The sequence below is a fragment of the Schistocerca cancellata genome, chromosome 3 (assembly GCF_023864275.1).
Source record: "Schistocerca cancellata isolate TAMUIC-IGC-003103 chromosome 3, iqSchCanc2.1, whole genome shotgun sequence".
Lineage (NCBI taxonomy): Eukaryota > Metazoa > Arthropoda > Insecta > Orthoptera > Acrididae > Schistocerca > Schistocerca cancellata.
Window position 1 is genome coordinate 103,625,815 of NC_064628.1, and position 22,335 is coordinate 103,648,149.

A 22,335-nucleotide genomic window follows, 5' to 3' on the forward strand; every position below is an offset into this window, starting at 1 on the left:
TTAGCTGCAGTTTACACTGAATGAGCACTGGCTACAATTAAAACAAACAAATAAAGAAGATTGTTTGTTACAAAATGTTGCTGAAATAGATATTATGTAAATACTGTGGTATAGAAAGGGGACAAAATAAACAGCAAACAGCTATACACAAATAGATTTCATGACAGTGGACATTATGTGATAGCTAACTGAAAGTTTAAATTAATTCAGCTATTGTATTAATTTGTAATTAGGCACGCCATTATATTTTAGCATAGTACAGGGTGTCCATAAATGTTCACATTGATTTCTAGATTAAATGTTAGTTATATTTGTGATGGTGGAGGTTGTTTTTGTTACATGTCTATTAGAGACACCATGAAGTTGCACAGCTGTGTCTCATTCAAGACTTTTGCCACAATGAGTGCTGTGTGTGCTATATTATAAAAATAGCTTCCTCCTCAGGAGAAAACTTATTCTGTTGTGTGGCTGGCAGAAACCAGATCACTGAGTATTGTGCGGCAAAAGTTTGTGTCTCATTATGGAAAGAAAGCACCTGATGTCAAGTTAATCAGAACATGGATGGATATTTTTTTAGCAATGGGGTTGATTCAGAAACAGACAAGCAGCTGCAGACCACCTGTTTCAGAGGAGACAGTGCAGGCAGTTCAAACTGCATTCATGAGGTTGCCACAGAATTCGATTAGACAAGCTATCCTGGGAGCTTCAAGTGCCAAAGAGTACAGTGCATAAAGTGTTTTGTAAACGTCCTAAATTGTATGTGTACAAGGTCCAAACTGATCAGGCATTACCACCAGGTGATCGCTCAAAACATGAACAATTTGCAGTGGACATGCTGAACTGTTTGAATAATGACAATGATTTCTTGAAGCTGGTGTGTTTCTCCAATGAGCTCACATTTCATGTTTGTGACTCAGTTAACTGCCATGATGTCCAGAACTGGGTATCAGAAAAATACTCTTATCATATATTTGGGACAGTCCAAAGGTTAATGTGTGGTGCGGGTATATCTGTGACTGGTCCATTTTTCTTCCTTGAAAGCAATGTAAATGGATATGTTTACCTAGGCATGTTGGTGAATTACACCATTCCCGGCTATAGGATATGGAAGATACTATCATCTTTCAGCAAGATGGAACTCCCATTCATCAGGCTCTAGAAGTCTGCATTTTTCTTAATGTGATCTTCCCTAACAGGTGGATTGGCAGTGATGGCCCATTTCTGTTGCACCCGACATCACTTGACATTACCCACTGAGATTTCTTTCTTCGAGGAAATGTGAAAGATATTCTGTTCAAAACAGCAGTTCCTGATGTCAGATATGCCATGTGCACAATCACACGAGTCATGTTGCAGAATGTGGGGCAAGAGATTAAATACTGGCTTGATATTTTGCATGTTACCAGGGGTGCACATGAAGTGACTTAATTGTTGAAGTGTATTATATAGGTTAAATGTTTATCTAAGGTTTAAAACTTAATAAGTAGAGGGATATGTGGTATAACACATGTTTCATTTATTGTATTCAATGAAGAAATATTTATATTGTTTTGTTTTCAGGGTAGACATTTGTGGATACCCTGCATTTCTTGTTGGCTTAGCGTATATACATGTTATTATTGTCAAATGGAGTAGTGTTTATTTATGATGAGTGGAATGAGAAAGAGAAAAATAGTTACGTACGTGTCACCTACATAGCCAAAAAGTAAGCCTAATGCCACTCCAATATTCTGTGAGTAGAACAAGATGATATTAACAGTCTGCTGGTTGTCACAGACCCAATTCATCTGTGATATCGCTGTCAGTGAGAACCAGGTGTTGTCATACTCCCAGCTATGCTGGCACTTCACAGGTTCCCTCCTGTTGCTGAAGTCCCTCACATCACTCTGGTTATACATCAAGCACTTGCTGAATGTGGCTCCTTCCCTGCAACAAGGCAGAAATTTGTGGATGAGCATGAGGCATCAGTGAGGTGCTCACTTCATGCTCAAGGAATGAGAAAGCAGTGGATAAGGAAATGCCAGAAATGCTTGACTCTATCCAAGAAAGGGAACTGTCCACATTACTAAGAACTATTTCTCGTGTTACATTAACATGCTACTGTTCATGGTACAACATAAAAGTAAAACAAAAGCAGTGTGGTCTGTTGTCAAATCAAAGTTAGCTGTTAGAGTTAGTAGTAATGAAATATCTAGGATTAAAATAGATGATAGCTTTATTGTAAACCTGGCTCAAATATCAGTGTGTTTAAATGAATTCCACATAAATGTGGCAAAGTCAGATGTTGATATAGCAGAGTATCAGAGTAAAGTAAATCCCTTTGGAATCCTCCAAGAAGCTGAGTATCTTACGGATTTAAGAAAAAGCACAATAAAGAACATGGAAAATGTTGTTGTTGTTGTTGTTGTTGTTGTTGTTGTGGTCTTCAGTCCAGAGACTGGTTTAATGCAGCTGTCCATGCTACTGTACCTTGTGCAAGCTTCTTCATCTCCCAGTACTTACTGCAGCGTACATCCTTCTGAATCTGCTTAGTGTATTCATCTCTTGGTCTCCCTCTACAATTTTTGCCCTCCACGCTGCCCTGCAATGCTAAATGTATGATCCCCTGATGCCTCAGAATTTGCCCTACCAACCGGTCCCTTCTTCTAGTCAAGTTGTGCCACAAACTCCTCTTCTCCCCAATTCTATTCAATACCTCCTCATTAGTTATGTGATCTACCTATCTAATCTTCAGCATTCTTCTGTAGCACCACATTTCGAAAGCTTCTAGTCTCTTCTTGTCTAAACTATTTATTGTCCATGTTTCACTTCCATACATAGCTACACTCCATACAAATACTTTCAGAAATGACACTTAAATCTATACTCGATGTTAACGAATTTCTCTTCTTCAGAAACGCTTTCCTTGCCATTGCCAGTCTACATTTTATATCCTCTCTTCTTTGACCATCATCAGTTATTTTGCTCCCCAAATAGCAAAACTCCTTTACTACTTTAAGTGTCTCATTTCCTAATCTAATTCCCTCAGCATCACCCGAGTTAATTCAACTACATTCCATTATCCTCGTTTTGCTTTTGTTGATGTTCATCTTATATCCTCCTTTCAAGACACTGTCCATTCCATTCAACTGCTCTTCCAAGTCCTTTGCTGTCTCTGACAGAATTACAAACTCATCGGCAAACCTTAAAGTTTTTATTTTAATACCTACTCTGAATTTTTCTTTTGTTTCCTTTAGTGCTTGCTCAATATACAGAATGAATAACATCGGGGAGAGGCTACAACCCTGTCTCATTCCCTTCCCAACCACTGCTTCCCTTTCATGTCCCTTGACTCTTATAACTGTCATCGGGTTTCTGTACAAAATTGTAAATAACCTTTCGCTCCCTGTATTTTACCCCTGCCATCTTCAGAATTTGAAAGAGAGTATTCCAGTCAACATTGTCAAAAACTTTCTCTAAGTCTACAAATGCTAGAAATGTAGGTTTGCCTTTTCTTAATCTAGCTTCTAAAATAAGTCGTAGGGTCAGTATTGCCTCACGTGTTCCAACAATTCTATGGAATCCAAACTGATGTTCCCCGAGGTCGGCTTCTACCAGTTCTTCCATTCATCTGTAAAGAATTCATGTTAGTATTTTGCAGCCGTGACTTATTAAACTGATATGAAACTTCCTGGCAGATTAAAACTGTGTGCCGGACCAAGACTTGAACTCGGGACCTTTGCCTTTCGCGGGCAAGTGCTCTACTAACTGAGCTACCCAAGCAGGACTCACGCCCCATCCTCACAGCTTTACTTCTGCCAGTACCTCGTCTCCTACCTTCCAAACTTTACAGAAGCTCTCCTGAAAGAAAGGATATTGCGGAGGCATGGCTTAGCCACAGCCTGGGGGATGTTTCCAGAATGAAATTTTCACTCTGCAGCGGAGTGTGCGCTGATATGAAACTTCCTGGCAGATTAAAACTGTGTGCCAGACCGAGACTCAAACTCGGGACCTTTGCCTTTCGCGGGCAAGTGCTCTACCAACTGAGCTACCCAAGCACAACTCACGCCCCGTCCTCACAGCTTTACTTCTGCCAGTACCTCGTCTCCTACCTTCCAAACTTTACAGAAACTCTCCTGCGAACCTTGCAGAACTAGCACTCCTGAAAGAAAGGATATTGCGGAGACATGGCTTAGCCACAGCCTGGGGGATAATAGTTTGGTAATTTTCACATCTGTCAACACTTGGTTTCTTTGGGATAGGAATTATTATATTATTCTAGAAGTCTGAGGGTATTTCACCTGTCTCTACATCTTGCTCACCAGATGGTAGAGTTTTGTCAGGACTGGCTCTTCCAAGGCTGTCAGTAGTTGTAATGGAATGTTGTCTACTCCCGGGGCCTTGTTTCGACTCAGGTCTTTCAGTGCTCTGTCAAACTTTTCACGCAGTACCATATCTCCCATTTCACCTTCATCTACATCCTCTTCCATTTCCATAATATTGTCCGCAAGTACATTGCCCTTGTATAGACCCTCTAATACTCCTTCCACCTTTCTGTTTTCCCTTCTTTGCTTAGAACTGGGTTTCCACCTGTGCTCTTGATATTCATACAAGTGGTTCTCTTTTCTCCAAAGGTCTCTTTAATTTTCCTGTTGGCAGTATCTATCTTACCCCTAATGATATGCACCTCTACATCCTTACATTCGTCCTCTAGCCATCCCTGTGTAGCCATTTTGTACTTCCTGTCGATATCATTTTTGAGACGTTCGTATTCCTTTTTGCCTGCTTCATTCACTGCATTTTTATATTTTCTCATTTCATCAATTAAATTCAATATTTCTTCTGTTACCCAAGGATTTCTATTAGCTCTCGTCTTTTTACCTACTTGATCCTGTGCTGCCTTCACTACTTCATCCCTCAGAGTTACCCATTCTTCTTCTACTGTATTCCTATTCTTGTCAACTGTTCCCTTATGCTCTCCCTGAAACTCTGTACAATCTCTGGTTTAGTCAGTTTATCCAGGTCCCATCTCCTTAAATTCCCACCTTTGTGCAGTTTCTTCAGTTTTAATCTACAGTTCATAACCAATAGATTGTGGTCAGAGTCCACATCTGCCCATGGAAATGTCTTACAATTTAAGACCTGGTTCCTAAATCTCTGTCTTACCATGGAAAATGTTATCATTAAAAAATAAAAACTCTGCTGGGTGGGATGGGTTACCCATTAAAGTGATTAAAACAGCTTGTGGCATAATAGCACATCCCCTAACTAAAATATTCAACCTGTGTTTTGAACAGGGATGCTTTCACGATGTTTTGAAGTATGCTGAAGTCAGACTTCTGTTCAAGATTGGTTGAGGGAAGACACTGGAAACTATCAGCCTATTTCTATTCTTCCAGTCCTGTCAAAAGTGTTATAGGAGGTAACTCGAAATCAGATGAAAAACTTTATATTACAAATGATATTATTATAAGTAACCAGTTTGGATTTCAACCAGGCAAAAACACTCTGGATGCAGTGAATAACATTATTGAAAAGATAGGCAAATCATTGGATCAGAGGAGTAAGGTTGCAGGTATGATGATGATGTTTGGTTTGTGGGGCGCTCAACTGCGTGGTTATCAGCGCCCGTACAATTACCCAATCTTTGCTCAGTCCAATTTCGCGACTTTCCTGGATGATGATGAAATGATGAGGACAACACAAACACCCAGTCATCTCGAGGCAGGTGAAAATCCCTGACCCCGCCGGGAATCGAACCCGGGACCCCGTGCTCGGGAAGCGAGAACGCTACCGCGAGACCACGAGCGGCGGACGTGGTTGCAGGTATCTTGTGTGATCTCATAAAAGCATTTGACCCCATGAACTATGACTTGCAGTAATACAAATTAGACAAATACAGGATTAAGAACAAGGGCTAACATCAGAAAACAATGGCTAACAACAGAAAACAAAGGGTAACTCTCATCTCAGATACAGTGAATTATTGTTGTAAATGGAGTATAATGTCACAAGGTGTGCCTCAAGGCTCTGTTTGGGGCAATCCCTGTTTTTATTCTACGTAAATGACTTACCCATAAATATAAGTTCCCCCTCAGTTCTGTTTATAGATGATTATTTTGTTTTAATTGAAGATGATGATGCAGAAAAAATTCTGAGCTCCATCGTAAGCACACTTGATACCTTAGAAAACTAGTTTAGTTAAGTGGATTGAAACTGAACATTGCAAAAACCCATATGGTATATTTCAAAACCAAACATTCGAAATGTGTGGAACTTCAATACAACATAAGAATCAACTTATGAAAGAAGTTGACATGGTAAATTTCCTGGGACTAAATGTGAACAAGAAGCTAAGCTGGAATACACATATTGACTTCCTATAAAAATAAACTAAGCAATTGGGACTTTCAAATGCAAATACTAGCAAATTCCATTGACTTGAGAACATGAAAAATTGCTGATCATAGTTATTTTGAATCTGTCATTAGGTATGGAATAATTTTTTGGAAAGTTTAAGTAGTGTATCTCGAATACTGAAATTGCAAAAGAAAATTGTCCAGTACATGTGTACTGCACAACAAACAGAGTCTTATTGCCCATTATTTTGGAAACTCCAAATCCTAACTGTTACATTTATGACATTGTAATCTTCCTATACAGCAGGCAAAACTTGTTTGAGGAGAATCATTTTAACCATACATATAACACAAGAAATAAACGTAATTTTATGCTACCCACACACCAGTTGAAATTATGTGCATGGATTCCACAGTATATGGGGACGAAGATATTCAACAAGGGAACACATATTTAATATGAAGTCAGAAATTTTAAAAACGAGGCTACAGCAAATTCTGTGGGAGAAATGCTACTATTTAGTAGAAGGATTCATAGAGTGAAATGATCATTTGCGAAAGGGGTAGTTAAGTGTTATATTCTATTGTATGTATGCATAACAAAATTGTATTATAAGATTATTATGAAGCTGTCTGTTAACATCAGCTATTTTTTGTTTATGGTGAAATGTTATCACAGTTTGAGATGTCTCCTGTATCTCAATCAAATGACTTAGGTTATGTACATTGTGAGACAAAGAAAACACAATTCACAAAAAGTCTGCATTTATTTATTTATCATAACCCATTTTCCTGATGACAACAAAGGAATGTTACATATATATAGAATTCCATTTATCTGAATCTTCACGATAGTCTGTTACTACTTCTTTCTTTCCTTTTCTTCTTTACTGAATACTGAATTGGATTTACAGCCCCTGAGAGTGTGTGCGATGATCATGTGTGCAGAAGCTAGATGAGGAAACTAGATGGATAAATAGGTCTAACCCAAATACATAAAAAATAACATTTTGATTCCAAAACAATGGTGTTAATACAACATGGAAAAACTAAAGGCTTGGAAATAATGCAACTGTACAAACTAAATTAACCAGAGGAAATAGGCATTGTCGGGAATGCCAAAGGAAAGTGCGTTAGTACTACTGTTATCTTCTATATGTATAAATGTTCATGAGGACAGGATGGGCAGCAATCTGCGGCTGTTTGCTGACGGTGCTGTGATGTGCAGGAAGGTGTCATCATTGAGTGACTGTAGGAGGATTCAGGATGACTTAGACAAATTTTCTAGTTGGTGTGATGAAGTGAAGCTAGCTCTACATGTAGAAAAAGGTAAGTTAACGCAGATGATTAGGAAAGAACAAACCTGCAAGGTTAAAATATAGTACTACTAGTGCCCTACTTGACACAGTCACATTTATTAAATATCTAGGCATAACGCTGCAAAGTGATATGAAATGGAATGAACATATAAGGATTGTAGTGGGGTTGATGAATGCTCTACTTCTGTTTATTGAGAGAATTTTAGAAAATGTGATTCATCTGTGGAGGAGAATGCATATAGGTCAGTAGGGCAACTGATTCTTGAGTACTGCATGAGTGTTTAGGATCCACACCACGTTCGATTAAAGGAAGACAAGCAGTTCAGAGGTGGGCTTACAGACAGGTTACTGGCAGGTTCAAACAACACACAAATATTACGAAGATGTTGTGGAACCTCTAATGGGAATCCCAGGAGGGGAGGCGATATTCTATTAAAGCAACATTATTGGGAAAATTTAGAGAACAGTGATTTGAAGCTGACTGCTGAACGATTCTACTACTGCCAACATCAATTTTGCTTAAATAGTACGAAGATAAAATAAGAGAAATTAGGGTTCGTACAGAGGCATACATATAGTCATTTTTCCCTTGCTCGTTTGCGAGTGGGACAGGAAAGGAAATGACAGATAGTGATACAGGCTACCTTACTCGAAGCACTGTAGGGTGGCTTCCAGAGTATGTGTGAAGGTGTAGATGTAGAAAGACAGATGCTGCCTATGTATCTTAAACAAAGCCTTTGGGAACAGAGAAACAGCTGTATGAATGTCAGCAGCTTAATTGGCAAGCAGATACATACGCTAGTAGTATTGTGTGTACAAGGTATAAAGGGCAGTGCATTGGTGGAACTGACGTATGATGAATGTATGTGTTAGGATAGTGTGGCAAAATTCGATGCTGATGAGCTATAGCAGCAGACACCCAACGCGAGTGCTTTTGCTAAAAGCACGACAGCACCTGCAGTGACTTTCCTGGGCTTGTGACCATATCTGTTGGGTCCTAGACGATTGAAAAACCATAGCTTGGTCAGAAGAGTCCCAGTTTCAGTTAGTAAGAACTGATGGTAGGCTTTGAGTGTGACACAGACCCCACGAAGCCATGGACTTATGTTGTACAATGCACTGTGTAAGCTGGTGGTGGCTCCATAATGGTGTGAATTGTATTTACATGGAATGGACTTGTTCCTCTGGTCCACCTGAACTGGTCGTTGCCTGGAAATGGCTGTATTTGGCTACTTGGAAACCATTTACAGCCATTTATAGAACTCATGTTCATACCTATGTCATGTCACTGAGTTACAATTGTTTGCAGTTGGTTTCAAGAACATTCTTGGCAATTGGAGTGAGTGATTTGGCCCCCCAAATCACCTGACATGAATCCCACCTAACATTTATGGGACGTAACTGAGAGGTCAGTTTACACACAAAATCTTGCACTGGTAACACCTTTGCAACTATTGATTGCTATAAAGGTGGCATGGCTCAAGATATCTGTAGGGAACTACCAACAATGTGTTGAGTTCATGGCAGTCAAGTTGTTGCACTATGCTGAACAAAAGGAGTTCCGATACAATATTAGAAGGCATCCTATGACTTGTCACCTCAGTGTACTAAGCAAAGAAGGGAACACAGAAAGATGGAAGGAATTTAGAGCAACATTATACATGGAAAACATATGCGAAGGCAGTATTACAGAAAGGAAAGATGATGTAGATGTGGTTTGAGTGATATTATTCAGAGATGAGAATTTGCAGAAAACTGAAAGACAAAAGTGAAAATAAATAATAATAATAACCCTGTTGTAGATGACATTCCCTCAGATTTACTGAGATCTTTGGGAGAGTCAGCCATAAAAAGCCCCTGTGTGCAAGATACACAAGACATACAAAATATCAACAGAGTTCAAGAAGAATATAATAATTACAGTTCCAAAGAAGCCAAGTGCTGACAAGTGGAATATTACTGGACTATCATGGTTACAAAATACTTACACAAATTGTTTACATATGAATAAAATAACTGATTTTAACCGACCTTGGGGGACATCTGTATGGTTCCTGGAGATATGTAGTATCATGTGAGACAACACTGATCCTACGACTTCTCATTGAAGATAGGTTAAATAATAGCAAACAAACCTTTGTTTATAGCATTTAATCAAAGCTTTTGAGAATGTTGACTGGAGTAAATTCTCGCAAAGTACTGAAAGAGGCAGTGATAAAATACAGGACGTGATAGGATCTTTGAAACTTGTACTGAAACCAGACTGTAGTTACAGGAGATGAAGGATATGAAAGGAAGCATGCTTCAGAATGGGGTGAGACATGGTTGTAGCCTATCCCCGGTGTTGTTCAATCTGTACATTGAGCAACCAGTAAAACAAACCAAGGGAAAATTTCAAGAGGGAATTAATGTTTAAGGAGAAGAGGTACCAAACTTTGAGGTTGACTGATGATATTGTAATTCTGTCTGAGACAACAAAGGACTTCAAAGAGCAGTTGTACAGAATGGATGGCATTTTTTGGAAAAAAAAGTAATATCAACAATAAAATTCTCTCGAGCTTTCAGCCGCATCAAGTGGTTTAAAATCCATATATTTTAAACCACTTGATGCAGTTGGAAGCTTGAGAGAATTTTATTGGTACATATCGCCAAAAAATTATCCACATATAATATCAACAGTAGAAAAACTGGAATAATGTGATGTAGTTGAATTAAATCAGGTGATATCGAGGGATTTAGATTAGGACATGAGACACTAAAAGTAAAACTCTTTCTAGTTCATAATGGGGGTGGTACAGCAATAAGTGTGCATGATATGAAGAAACAAGCAGTCTTGTTTCCAGTGGTAGAACCTTTTTTTCCTATTATTTCCCAATGACACATTTAATCTTTATTTAGGCATCTTCAGACTGGCCTATTGAAGAAAGAGAGAATTTCATAATAGTGGCATGACTGCATTTAGTGAGACTGGGTTCTAAGAAAATATTAACAAACTTACTGATATTTCATTGCGATGGATCGAGTACGTAGCCAAAGGGATTGTTCAGGGGGTCCGGACACCCCTCCCCCCCACCATCAATAACCTAAATAAAATTACGCATGAACTGGATGCCTTTTAGTGAAATTGAAAGATATAAGGGACAATCAAAAAGTTTCTGTTTAAGTGTGTTGCTGCAATGAAAATGCAGCGTGGTTACATGGGAGGACTATAAGAATCTACATATGACAGGGGTTAGTATGACACTCATGTCTTTCTGATGAGCGTGTGGCAAATGCGGAAGTGTGAACTGTGGCAATGGCATTACTAAATGCATCAAAACAGGATCAATGTGCGGTTATATTTTTCTTGGCTGCCAAAAGGCAAACATCAGGATACATTCATTGGAGAATGTGTTGTTTGTTGGGTCTTCAGTCCAGAGACTGGTTTGATGCAGCTCTCCTTGCTACTCTATCCTGTGCAAGCTTCCTCATCTCCTAATACCTACTGCAACTGACATCCTTCTGAATTGCTTAGTGTATTCATCTCTTGGTCTCCCTCTACAATTTTTACCTTCCACGCTGCCCTCCAATACTAAATTGGTGATCTCTTGATGCCTCAGAATATGCTCTACCAACCCATCCGTTCTTCTAGTCAAGTTGTGCCACAAATTTCTCTTTTCACCAGTTCTATTCAGTACCTCCTCATTAGTTATGTGATCTACCCATCTAATCTTCAGCATCCTTCTGTAGTACCACATTTTGAAAGCTTCTATTCTCTTCTTGTCTAAATTATTTATCGTCCATGTTTCACTTCCATACATGGCTACACTCCATACAAATACTTTCAGAAATGACTTCCTGACACTTAAATCTATACCTGATGTTAACAAATTTCTCTTCTTCAGAAACGCTTTCCTTGCCATTGTCACCCTACATTTTATATCCTCTCTACTTTGAGCATCAGTTTTTTGCTCCCCAAATAGCAAAACTCATTTACTAGTTTAAGCATCTCATTTCCTAGTCTAATTCCCTCAGCATCACCCTATTTAATTCGACTACATTCCATTATCCTCGTTTTGCTTTTGTTAATGTTTATCTTATACCCTCCTTTCAAGACACTGTGCATTCCGTTCAGCTGCTCCTCCAGGTCTATTGCTGTCTCTGACAGAATTATAATGTCATTGGTGAACTTCAAAGTTTTTATTTCTCCTCCATGGATTTTAATTCCTACTCCAAATTTTTCTGTTGTTTCCTTTACTGCTTGCTCAATATGCAGATTGAATAACATCAGGGAGGGGTTATAGTCCTGTCTCACTCCCTTCCCAACCACTGCTTCCCTTTCATGCCCCTCGACTCTTATAACTGCCATCTGGTTTCTGTACAAATTATAAATAGCCTTTCGCTCCCTGTTTTTTACGCCTGCCATCTTTAGAATTTGAAAGATAAGTCGTAGGGTCAGTATTGCCTCACGTGTTCAAACATTTCTACGGAATCCAAGCTGATCTTCCCCGAGGTCGGCTTCTACCAGTTTTTCCATTCATCTGTAAAGAATTCGTGTCAGTATTTTGCAGCTGTGGATTATTAAACTGATAGTTTGGTAATTTTCACATCTGTCAACACCTGCTATTATTGGGATTGGAATTGTTATATTCTTCTTGAAGTCTGAGGGTATCTCGCCTGTCTCATACATGTTGCTCACTAGATGGTAGAGTTATGTTAGGCCTGGCTCTCCCAAGGCTGTCAGTAGTTCTAATGGAATGTTGTCCACTCCCGTGGCCTTGTTTCGACTTAGGTCTTTCAGTGCTCTGTCAAACTCTTCACGCAGTATCATATCTCCTATTTCATCTTCATCTACATTCAAATCCTCTATATACTCCTTCCACCTTTCTGCTTTCCCTTCTTTGCTTAGAACTGGGTCTCCATCTGAGCTCTTGATATTCCTGCAAGATTTTCTCTTTTCTCCAAAGGTCTCTCTAATTTTCCTGTAGGCAGTATCTATCTTACCCCTAGTGATATATGACCCTACATCCATACATTTGTCCTCTAGCCATCACTGCTTAGCCTCTTTCTACTTCCTGTCAATATCATTTTTGAGATGTTTGTATTCCTTTTGGCATGCTTCATTTACTGCATTTTTGTATTTTCTCCTTTTCATCAATTAAATTCAATATTTCTTCTGTTACCCAAGGATTTCTATTAGCCCCCATCTTTTTACCTACTTGATCCTCTGCTACCTTTACTATTTCATCTCTCAAAGCTATCCATTCTTCTTCTACTGTATTTCTTTTCCCCATTCTTGTCAATCGTTCCCTAATGCTCCCACTGAATCTCTATAACCTCTGGTTCTTTCAGTTTATCCAGGTCCCATCTGCTCAAATGCCCACCTTTTTGCAGTTTCTTTAGTTTTAACCTACAGTTCATAACCAATAGATTGTGGTCAGAGTCCACATCTGCCCCTGGAAATGTCTTACAAATAAAAATCTTGGTTCCTGAATCTCTGTCTTACCATTATATAATCTATCTGAGACCTTCCAGTATCTCCAGGCTTCTTCCATGTATGTGTATGGGGCAGTATATCTGTCAAAAAGCACCGTTGGTGAATGGTGCGACAAGGAGTGCTGTTGCTTCATGATAACACATGTCGCCATATCGCGAATGTAACTCAGAAATTACGCCGACTCAGATGAGAGACACATGAGCACACACGCTATAGTCCTAATCTCTTCCCATGCGATTATCATGCTTCCGTCCGTTAAAAAAGCCCTTGAAGAGTCGACAATTTTTGTGGGATGTGGATGTGTGGCAAGCAGGTACAGATTTCTTCATGCAGCAGGAGCCATTGTTTTACCAAACGAGTATCTTCAGCCTAGTGCGGCGATCGGATGATTGCCTCAGTGGCATTGGTAGTTTTTCCTGAGTGGCATATCGATTCTGGACTGTATGGCAATCAAACAGAAACTTTTTCATCCCCTCTAATATTTTGATTTCCAATCATATGACGGGAAGGGGAAATGTCATATCAATAGTCAACTAGACCATCGATAGATTTAAACTTGATATTTGCTGTCTAATTTGAAATGGAGTGTCAAGAGCGAAAGTATAAATTGAAGTTCAGTTTCATTTTTGGAATTGAGCGTAAAAAAATTTACGTATTTGACGATTGGTTCTGCGGAACGTTTGAAGAACCAGAAAAATACTTTTTGGAATGGCATATGACTTCCTGAATAACGTATACACTGTGAAATTGAGGAACGAGGAAATCTGCCAAAGGATTAGGTACATGACGAACGGCGATGCGGAGTACAAGAGAAGCACAGGTGAGGTTGAGCCATGTTACTATGACCTATGCTGGTTTCGATCTCAGAACCGTAAAAGTGCATCTGTTACTATTTGAACTTGATCTGGCTTACATTAAACGGGCCCTTTGGTAAATATGGTACTGTGTACACAGTCACTGGCAATCGCGGGGGGGGGGGGGGGGGGAAGGGGGGGGGGCGCGGTAACATGCGCTACAAAGTCGATAATAATGGCGTGAAAACCGCTAAAATTGATTTACAATGTCACATATTGTCTTTTATCAATGACTTCGAAGCTCTCGTAGTTTACGAGGGGCAACCAAGTACTTGTTCTGCCTGTACCATACCTGGTAACCGTAGGGAGGAGTGTCTGCAAAGACGACCGACACAGCTCTCTGCCGAGGTAGATGTGGAAGGTAGGCCGCGGGCGCAGTATGCCACAGTCGTCAGCTGTTTGTTTACATGCAGCGACAGTGTTGTGTACCCTGCCGATGACGTAGCACTCACTGCCACAGCAGCAACAACTGAAGTGTCGCCAACTAGAGCACCCACTTTGAGCACTGACGAGGAAATCTCCCACTCTCAAACAGACGTTGCAATGACAGCGCAATCTAATGTTGTTCCTGAACTTACTCTGTCCTCACGCAGCTTCGTGTATGATTCAGTTCTGAAAGAATCTGTCGCAGGGGAAGAAGGCACATCTAGTTCACAGTTGGACAACACTACTGTCATAGGCAACATTCTGGCAACTGACTCTTTGAATAAATGTAATAGCACTAACGACAACGACCGACAAATGACGTTACACCTTACAGACAACGTCACATGTACACTGAGACGCGTGACGAACATTCGGACACCACTGTACAAGCAATTCCTAGTTTTGAAAAATCTAAAAAGTTCGTATCGGAGTCCCAGAAAGATTTCAAAGGCCACCTGACAAAAAGAAACTTTGCATTGCTCACGGAGAAGCTATTGAGGCAGCACAAAAATTGAGGCCAGTAGTCCAATTAGGCTGCAAAACTGAAAAACAGTCAACCTGAAACAACGGCAACGTCATGAACTGCCTCATTAGAACCCATGGACTCCGGCAACCATCTGAACATACCACCGGTTGGTCCTTGATGGATGGACGATGAAAGGGACAGAAATGAGGGCCAACGGAAGCTTTATACTGAAATCTTAGTGTGAATGTGTGTGTATGGACAGAGCGGCATTTAGCAGGTCTGCTATATCTCCTTCTTAAGGACCGATACTTTGACGGACAACAGAACGATTAATATTAACGGAATTCAGAGTGATAGAAAATTCAGAGCAGTCACAGATTTCCCATACACCACTAATGTAAGCATCGGGCTGTTAGAAGAAGTTTGTGTGTAGAACCAAACGCAGCTGGATTTGTAGCCATAATGAACATCAGAAAAGAGGATCACACAGGAACTGCAATCCTGCTATGAGATGGTTTCCATCACTTGAACATAATACGACTGACAAATGGACAGGCATATCCTGTTTAATCAATGGCATTCAGATTGTTAACTTACACCCCCGGAAATTGAAATAAGAAGACCGTGAATTCATTGTCCCAGGAAGGGGAAACTTTATTGACACATTCCTGGGGTCAGATACATCACATGATCACACTGACAGAACCACAGGCACATAGACACAGGCAACAGAGCATGCACAATGTCGGCACTAGTACAGTGTATATCCACCTTTCGCAGCAATGCAGGCTGATATTCTCCCATGGAGATGATTGTAGAGATGCTGGATGTAGTCCTGTGGAACAGCTTGCCATGCCATTTCCACCTGGCGCCTCAGTTGGACCAGCGTTCGTGCTGGACGTGCAGACCGCGTGAGACGACGCTTTATCCAGTCCCAAACATGCTCAATGGGGGACAGATCCGGAGATCTTGCTGGCCAGGGTAGTTGACTTACACCTTCTAGAGCACGTTGGGTGGCACGGGATACATGCGGACGTGCATTGTCCGGTCTAGGAATGGTAGAACGATGGGTTCGATGACGGTTTGGATGTACCGTGCACTATTCAGTGTCCCCTCGACGATCACCAGTGGTGTACGGCCAGTGTAGGAGATCGCTCCCCACACCATGATGCCGGGTGTTGGCCCTGTGTGCCTCGGTCGTATGCAGTCCTGATTGTGGCGCTCACCTGCACGGCGCCAAACACGCATACGACCATCATTGGCACCAAGGCAGAAGCGACTCTCATCGCTGAAGACGACACGTCTCGATTCGTCCCTCCATTCACGCCTGTCGCGACACCACTGGAGGCGGGCTGCACGGCGTTGGGGCGTGAGCGGAAGACGGCCTAACGGTGTGTGGGACCGTAGCCCAGCTTCATGGAGACGGTTGCGAATGGTCCTCGCCGATACCCCAGGAGCAACAGTGTCCCTAATTTGCTGGGAAGTGGCGGTGCGGTCCCCTACGGCACTGCGTAGGATCCTACGGTCTTGGCGTGCATCCGTGCGGCGCTGCGGTCCGGTCCCAGGTCGACGGGCACGTGCACCTTCCGCCGACCACTGGCGACAACATCGATGTACTGTGGAGACCTCACGCCCCACGTGTTGAGCAATTCGGCGGTACGTCCACCCGGCCTCCCGCATGCTCACTATACGCCCTCGCTCAAAGTCCGTCAACTGCACATACGGTTCACGTCCACACTGTCGCGGCATGCTACCAGTGTTAAAGACTGCGATGGAGCTCCGTATGCCATGGCAAACTGGCTGACACTGACGGCGGCGGTGCACAAATGCTGCGCAGCTAGCGCCATTCGACGGCCAACACCGCGGTTCCTGGTGTGTCCGCTGTGCCGTGCATGTGATCATTGCTTGTACAGCCCTCTCGCAGTGTCCGGAGCAAGTATGGTGGGTCTGACACACCGGTGTCAATGTGTTCTTTTTTCCATTTCCAGGGGTGTATAAGCACCATCCGGCAGTAACCGCTGACAGAAACATTCTTACTTTTATAAAAATGATTCGCCTTGTTTATTTAATGGATATGCTGTGAATTTTATCGTAGGGGAAGATTTTAACTGTGTTATCTCATTATAAGACCAAACATCGAACTTTAATAAATGGATGGAACTCTTATCACCTTGTCTCTGGATTGACACTACTTGACACTCGGGAAAAAATACATGGGGACCACGTCGCTTTCACACGTATAGCCTGCAATTCAGCCAGTCGGATAGAACGCATATACGTCTCTGCCGCTCTTTACCGTAATGTAATGAACAGCGATATTCCTCCCGTCGGCTTTTCTGAACACAGTGCTCATCAATGCTACGTAACCTCGAACGCCCAGAAATGTTCCGTAGGGGAGGCCACTGGAGAACGAACGTCAGCCTGTTGCAAGGCAAGCAGCTGGATGTGGACATCCAACGGGTGTGTGATCAAGTAAAGCACTCCAAAACCCAATACAGATCGGTTATTGAATGGTGGCTACACAGAGCTGAACTGAAACTTAGATCAACAGTAAAAAGTTACGCTGTTGGTTCAAACAAAAGAGAGAATTTTACTTCTTATGTCTCTGTGAACCATACCAAACCGCCAACATCAAAGCTGATGGCGTTTATCACTGCATAAAGAAGTACAAGGCGAAAATTATGAACCTGTATAGCAAAGAAATCTGAATCAAAGGACTTCGAATCAGAGGAAACAGCCTCACTGTACCACACTTTACGAACAATGCGGCGACAGAAAGTGAAGCTAGTTGAAGAGGTAGTTGATGGGACAGGGACTGTAGTTAGAAGACAACGCGATATCTCATTGTTGATGGGACAGGGACTGTAGTTACAAGACAATGCGATATCTCATCACATGTGTATAACACTACAGAGAACTTTACGGCAGGCAGGAGATCAATGACGCGCTTTGCACTGAAGTACTCAATTAAATAGTTTCACGAAAATGATGCGCAGAGGTCCCATCCAGTGAAGACGATGTTAAATAGGCTGTGTTCAGCTCCACGAAACGAAAATCTCCTGAACCCGACGGTCTTGGCATGGAATTTTGTCAACATTACTGGAATATCTTGGCCCTAACATTAACTCTACTTGCTAATGAATTGTGGCAGCTTGAATCCGTACCAGAGGAACTCAAAGAAGGCTTCGCTGTGCCTTTACCCAGAAAAGGAAACATCAAAAGGATACATGAAATGCGACCTATTACCTTACTTAATTCAGACTTTAAAATCATATCACCGACTACGAAACAGTGAATGCAACTGTTGTTACATAAAATACTAGGAAAGTACCTACATGGTGCTGTACCTGAACAGAGTGCAGTATCAGCTTCCTGCAACCTATGGGATGTCATCTGTACTCTGGCAGACAATAACGACCCCGATGCACTACTATTTTTAGACTTCGAAAAAGCATATGACCACATGAACCATGAATTTATGATTAAGGTACTGACGAATAAGTGTTTCTACCAACGTTTTGTCAAACTATGCAGCACTTCATTTCCAATGCCATATCACGTATTTTGATTAATGTCCACCCTTCTGACAAAATTTTAATTAGGCAAGGTTGCCTTCTATCAGTGGCGTTGCATGCCATCGTGGTAGAACCCTTACTTGTACGCTTAACCCAGCAGTCACTTGGAATCACCATCAGAACGGAGAAAGTGGCTTGCATTGCTTATGCTGACGATGTGTGGTTAGCGATACAATCTTAGTAAATTTGACGGAAATGGGGAACCTCGTCAGCGACTTCATCGCGGTTATTAGTGCAAAACTAAACAAGAGAAAGACAACTTTGGTTTATGTAGGAAGAAGCATTGGTGATGCTATCCATCTCAACTGGTGTGAAATAAGGGCACAGCACAAATCTCTCGGAGTATACTGGGGTGCAATACGAGACAGAGACATTATGGTGACAAAAAACTGGACAGACACGCTGCACAAGATCAGAGCCACAGCATGCAATTCGTCACACAGAGAATTAGATCTCCTGCAAAGATTACACACAGTCAAAATATCTGCAGCGAGCAGAATGTACTATCTGGGCCAAATCCTACAAGTCTGAAATCAGCTAGCAGACAGCATACAGAAAGCCTTCTGTTGGTATGTCCTCAGAGGTCACAGTTTGAAAGCAAGCTTTGAAATGTTGGCCTTACCAACCTCACGAGGGGGAAGCGGTCTCATCAGTGCTAGACATGTCTCGGATCTTTCTGATCAACCGCATGCATAAAACTATCACCAATGACACACCGAGATTAATTAAAAACTTAACACTAAATTTAAGGCCATGCAGTGTAATGCTCCCAATTAATGAAGCTGTGATACCAATAACCTTTCGCTATATTAGACTCTACTACAGCGAGCTCAGTTACATACGACAAACTGACAGAATCCACCTTATACCGATGCAAAAATCTATAGTTTTCTCAGAACAGATGATAGAGAAAACAGACTCATTCAAAAATATTCGCAAACTAACAAGGGAACCTCCCAATCGCACCCCCCTCAGGTTTAGTTATAAGTTGGCAGAGTGGATAGGCCTTGAAAAACTAAACACAGATCAATCGAGAAAACAGGAAGAAGTTGTGTGGAACTATGAAAAAATAAGCAAAATATACAAACTGAGTAGTCCATGTTGAAGATAAGCAACATCAATGCCAGTATGAAGTCAGGTCCGCCGTGGTCCCGTGGTTAGCGTAAGCAGCTACGGAACGAGAGATCCTTGGTTCAAGTCTTCCCTCGAGTGAAAAGTTTACTTTCTTTATTTTCGCAAAGTTATGATCTGTCCGTTCGTTCATTGACGTCTCTGTTCACTGTAGTAAGTTTAGTGTCATGTTTTGCGACCGCACCGCAAAACCGTGCGATTAGTAGACGAAAGAATGCGCCTCTCCGATGGGAAACGCAAACATTTGATCGCAAGGTCATAGGTCAAGCGATTCCTCCACAGGAAAACACATCTGATATATTCTATACGACACTGGTGACGGCATGTGCGTCACATGACAGGAATATGTTGTCGACCCACCTAACTTGTACACTTGGCGAATGGGTAAAAAGATTCTTGTACCTTGCCCGATTTAGGTTTTCTTGTGGTTGTGATAATCACTCCCAAAAACGTGATGAAAACATAAGAGTTTGTCACATAAACTGAAAATAAAAAATTAGTTTTCACTCGAGGGAGGACTTGAAACAAGGACCTTTCGCTCCGCAGCTGCTCTCGCTAACCACGGGACAACAGCGGCCCTGACTTCATACTCGCATTGATGTCGCTTATCTTGCTCACGGCTACTCAGTTTGTATATTTTGCTTATTTTTTCGTAGTTCCACACATTTTCTTCCTGTTTTCTCGATTGATCTGTGTTTAGTTTTTCAAGGCCTATCCACTGTGCCAACTTATAACTAAATCTGAGGGGGGTGCGATGGGGAGGTTCCCTTATAAGTGGAATATCATCTAGCGAAATATCCACAACTTTGTACTGCCATCAAGCATCCGGTCTACATGGTATTTAATAACCAACGACAAAGTTCCAACCAACACCTGAGCGCCACTCCTGCCTGTGCAGTATGCGGCCACATGGACACCTTAATTCACAGCTTCACCTGTGGTACAGCTGGACTGATCGTATGCGAAGTAGACTTTCGATAACTGACTGCACAGTTCTGCACAACGTCGACGTCATGGAATTAACCAGGCCACAAAAAATACCACACCCCGCAGGAAGCAAGATATCGCCATTTGGATTTTAGGTTACACCGCTGCTTCTATCATCAATCATGTCATACAACACTTAAAGAATACGGTGCATATATGGAATACGAACATGCAAAGATAAGAGAACAAAGATAATATGTTGACATGTATAGTAACATGTTGAAAATTATGGTGCAGATGTGAATCAATTTATTTACGTCAATACATAGTACAAAACAATGTATGACAAGAACATAGAAAGAAAGAGAACAGTACAGGTGTCAATGAGCTGTTCACTTGGGAGACAACAGATTTGCACCCTCTCATCGGCATGATGCAGAGCATTCATCAGATCATACAACGTCATGCCATGACGCCAACATCCAGTGCCTATGGTCATGTGTCCATTTCAGATGTAGTTGCCGACGTTGTGGCATTAACATAAGCACATACAGGAGTCATCAGCTGCGGGGCGTGTTATTAGGAGCGTATGAAGCACTGTGTGTTCAGACACACTTGTACTCCGCATATCATTAAAGTCTGATGTTTGTCCTGCCACAGTTCATCACCTGTCTCGTGTTACCAGACTGCCCAACCTACGTTGTCCGAGATCTTTAATGAGGCATGGTTACCCAACCCCACGATGTCTGGATGTGGTGTCAGCTTGAGCTCACTACATCTTGAAGACACTTACCACAGCACTCCTCAAATTCCTGACCAATCGTGCAGTTTCCAAAATGCTAGAACTGAGCCTCTGGACCATCACAATATGCCCACAGTCAAACTCAGATAGACTGTGTGTCTTCCTCTTCCTACGTACAGACAGTATGCTCACTTATACTAACGCACCACATGTGTGTCTGACTAGCATTCATTCCTCACCAGAGCTGCCCTATGGCCTGGACAGGCTTATATTGATAGGAGGACAGTAGTCATAATGTTCTGACTGAATAGTGTATAGCATATTTGTAGGTGTGACTGCCTTGATAATTTCAGTACAGATGCACAACAGGGTCTGAGCGTCTTGCACGGATACAGGACTCAGTGCGAGCAAGTAGGTGAATGCACAGTGGATGCTACTAGCGTGTGACAGGTTGAGAGTATCGGTCACCCAGGAAGCATGTCTGGATGGCCAAGGCAGTTAATTCAACTGCTCGTGTGAAGTGTAAGACCCGCGCTTGTGTGCTGGTTTGGCAGAAATAATCGCCTTTTACCATCAAACTATTTCAATTTCCGATTGCAGCTGTCGTTGGTCTTTCCTTTGGAATTATTACAAATCATACTAAATTAAAGTCGGGGCATAAAAATAGACTTCGATTTGCCTGTGTCGCCCAAAAATTGTGTTGATCAACAAAATCATCGCTCAAATAGCGATAGAATTTATACACTATCAAATGAAGAATCATGCACAATCAAAGGAAAAACATGCAATATCTGTGTTCCATTTTTTTCTGATGCATTCTGTTTTATTTCAAAACAATTTACGACAAGTTTTTCCAAATTCTCCACCGACTTGCTTTGGGAGGTGAGGTGGTTTGATCCATCTGCTAGCAACCTTGAAAATGATGTTCTACGGTTTCTCATTTCCGATTTAGGCAGATGTCATGTTTGGTCCATTACTATAGGAACACAGCCAATTCCTTTCTTTCTGACAGATTACAGTTCCTTTATAGATGCAGTCTCTCCACTTAAACAAAAAGAGCTGCACTGAAGGTGAGTCGAAC

At 41.5% G+C, this 22,335-nt stretch overlaps 1 protein-coding gene across 1 annotated transcript in view; it reads right to left on the minus strand.

Annotated features, from left to right (window-relative positions):
* The window catches only part of LOC126177114 (carcinine transporter-like), a 668,824-nt gene that overhangs the window by 531,494 nt on the left and 114,995 nt on the right, over positions 1-22,335 (minus strand). Inside the window, exon 3 of the mRNA XM_049924381.1 lies at positions 1,684-1,926. Coding sequence (XP_049780338.1) covers positions 1,684-1,926 — 243 coding nt within the window. The remainder of the gene's footprint in view (positions 1-1,683; positions 1,927-22,335) is intronic.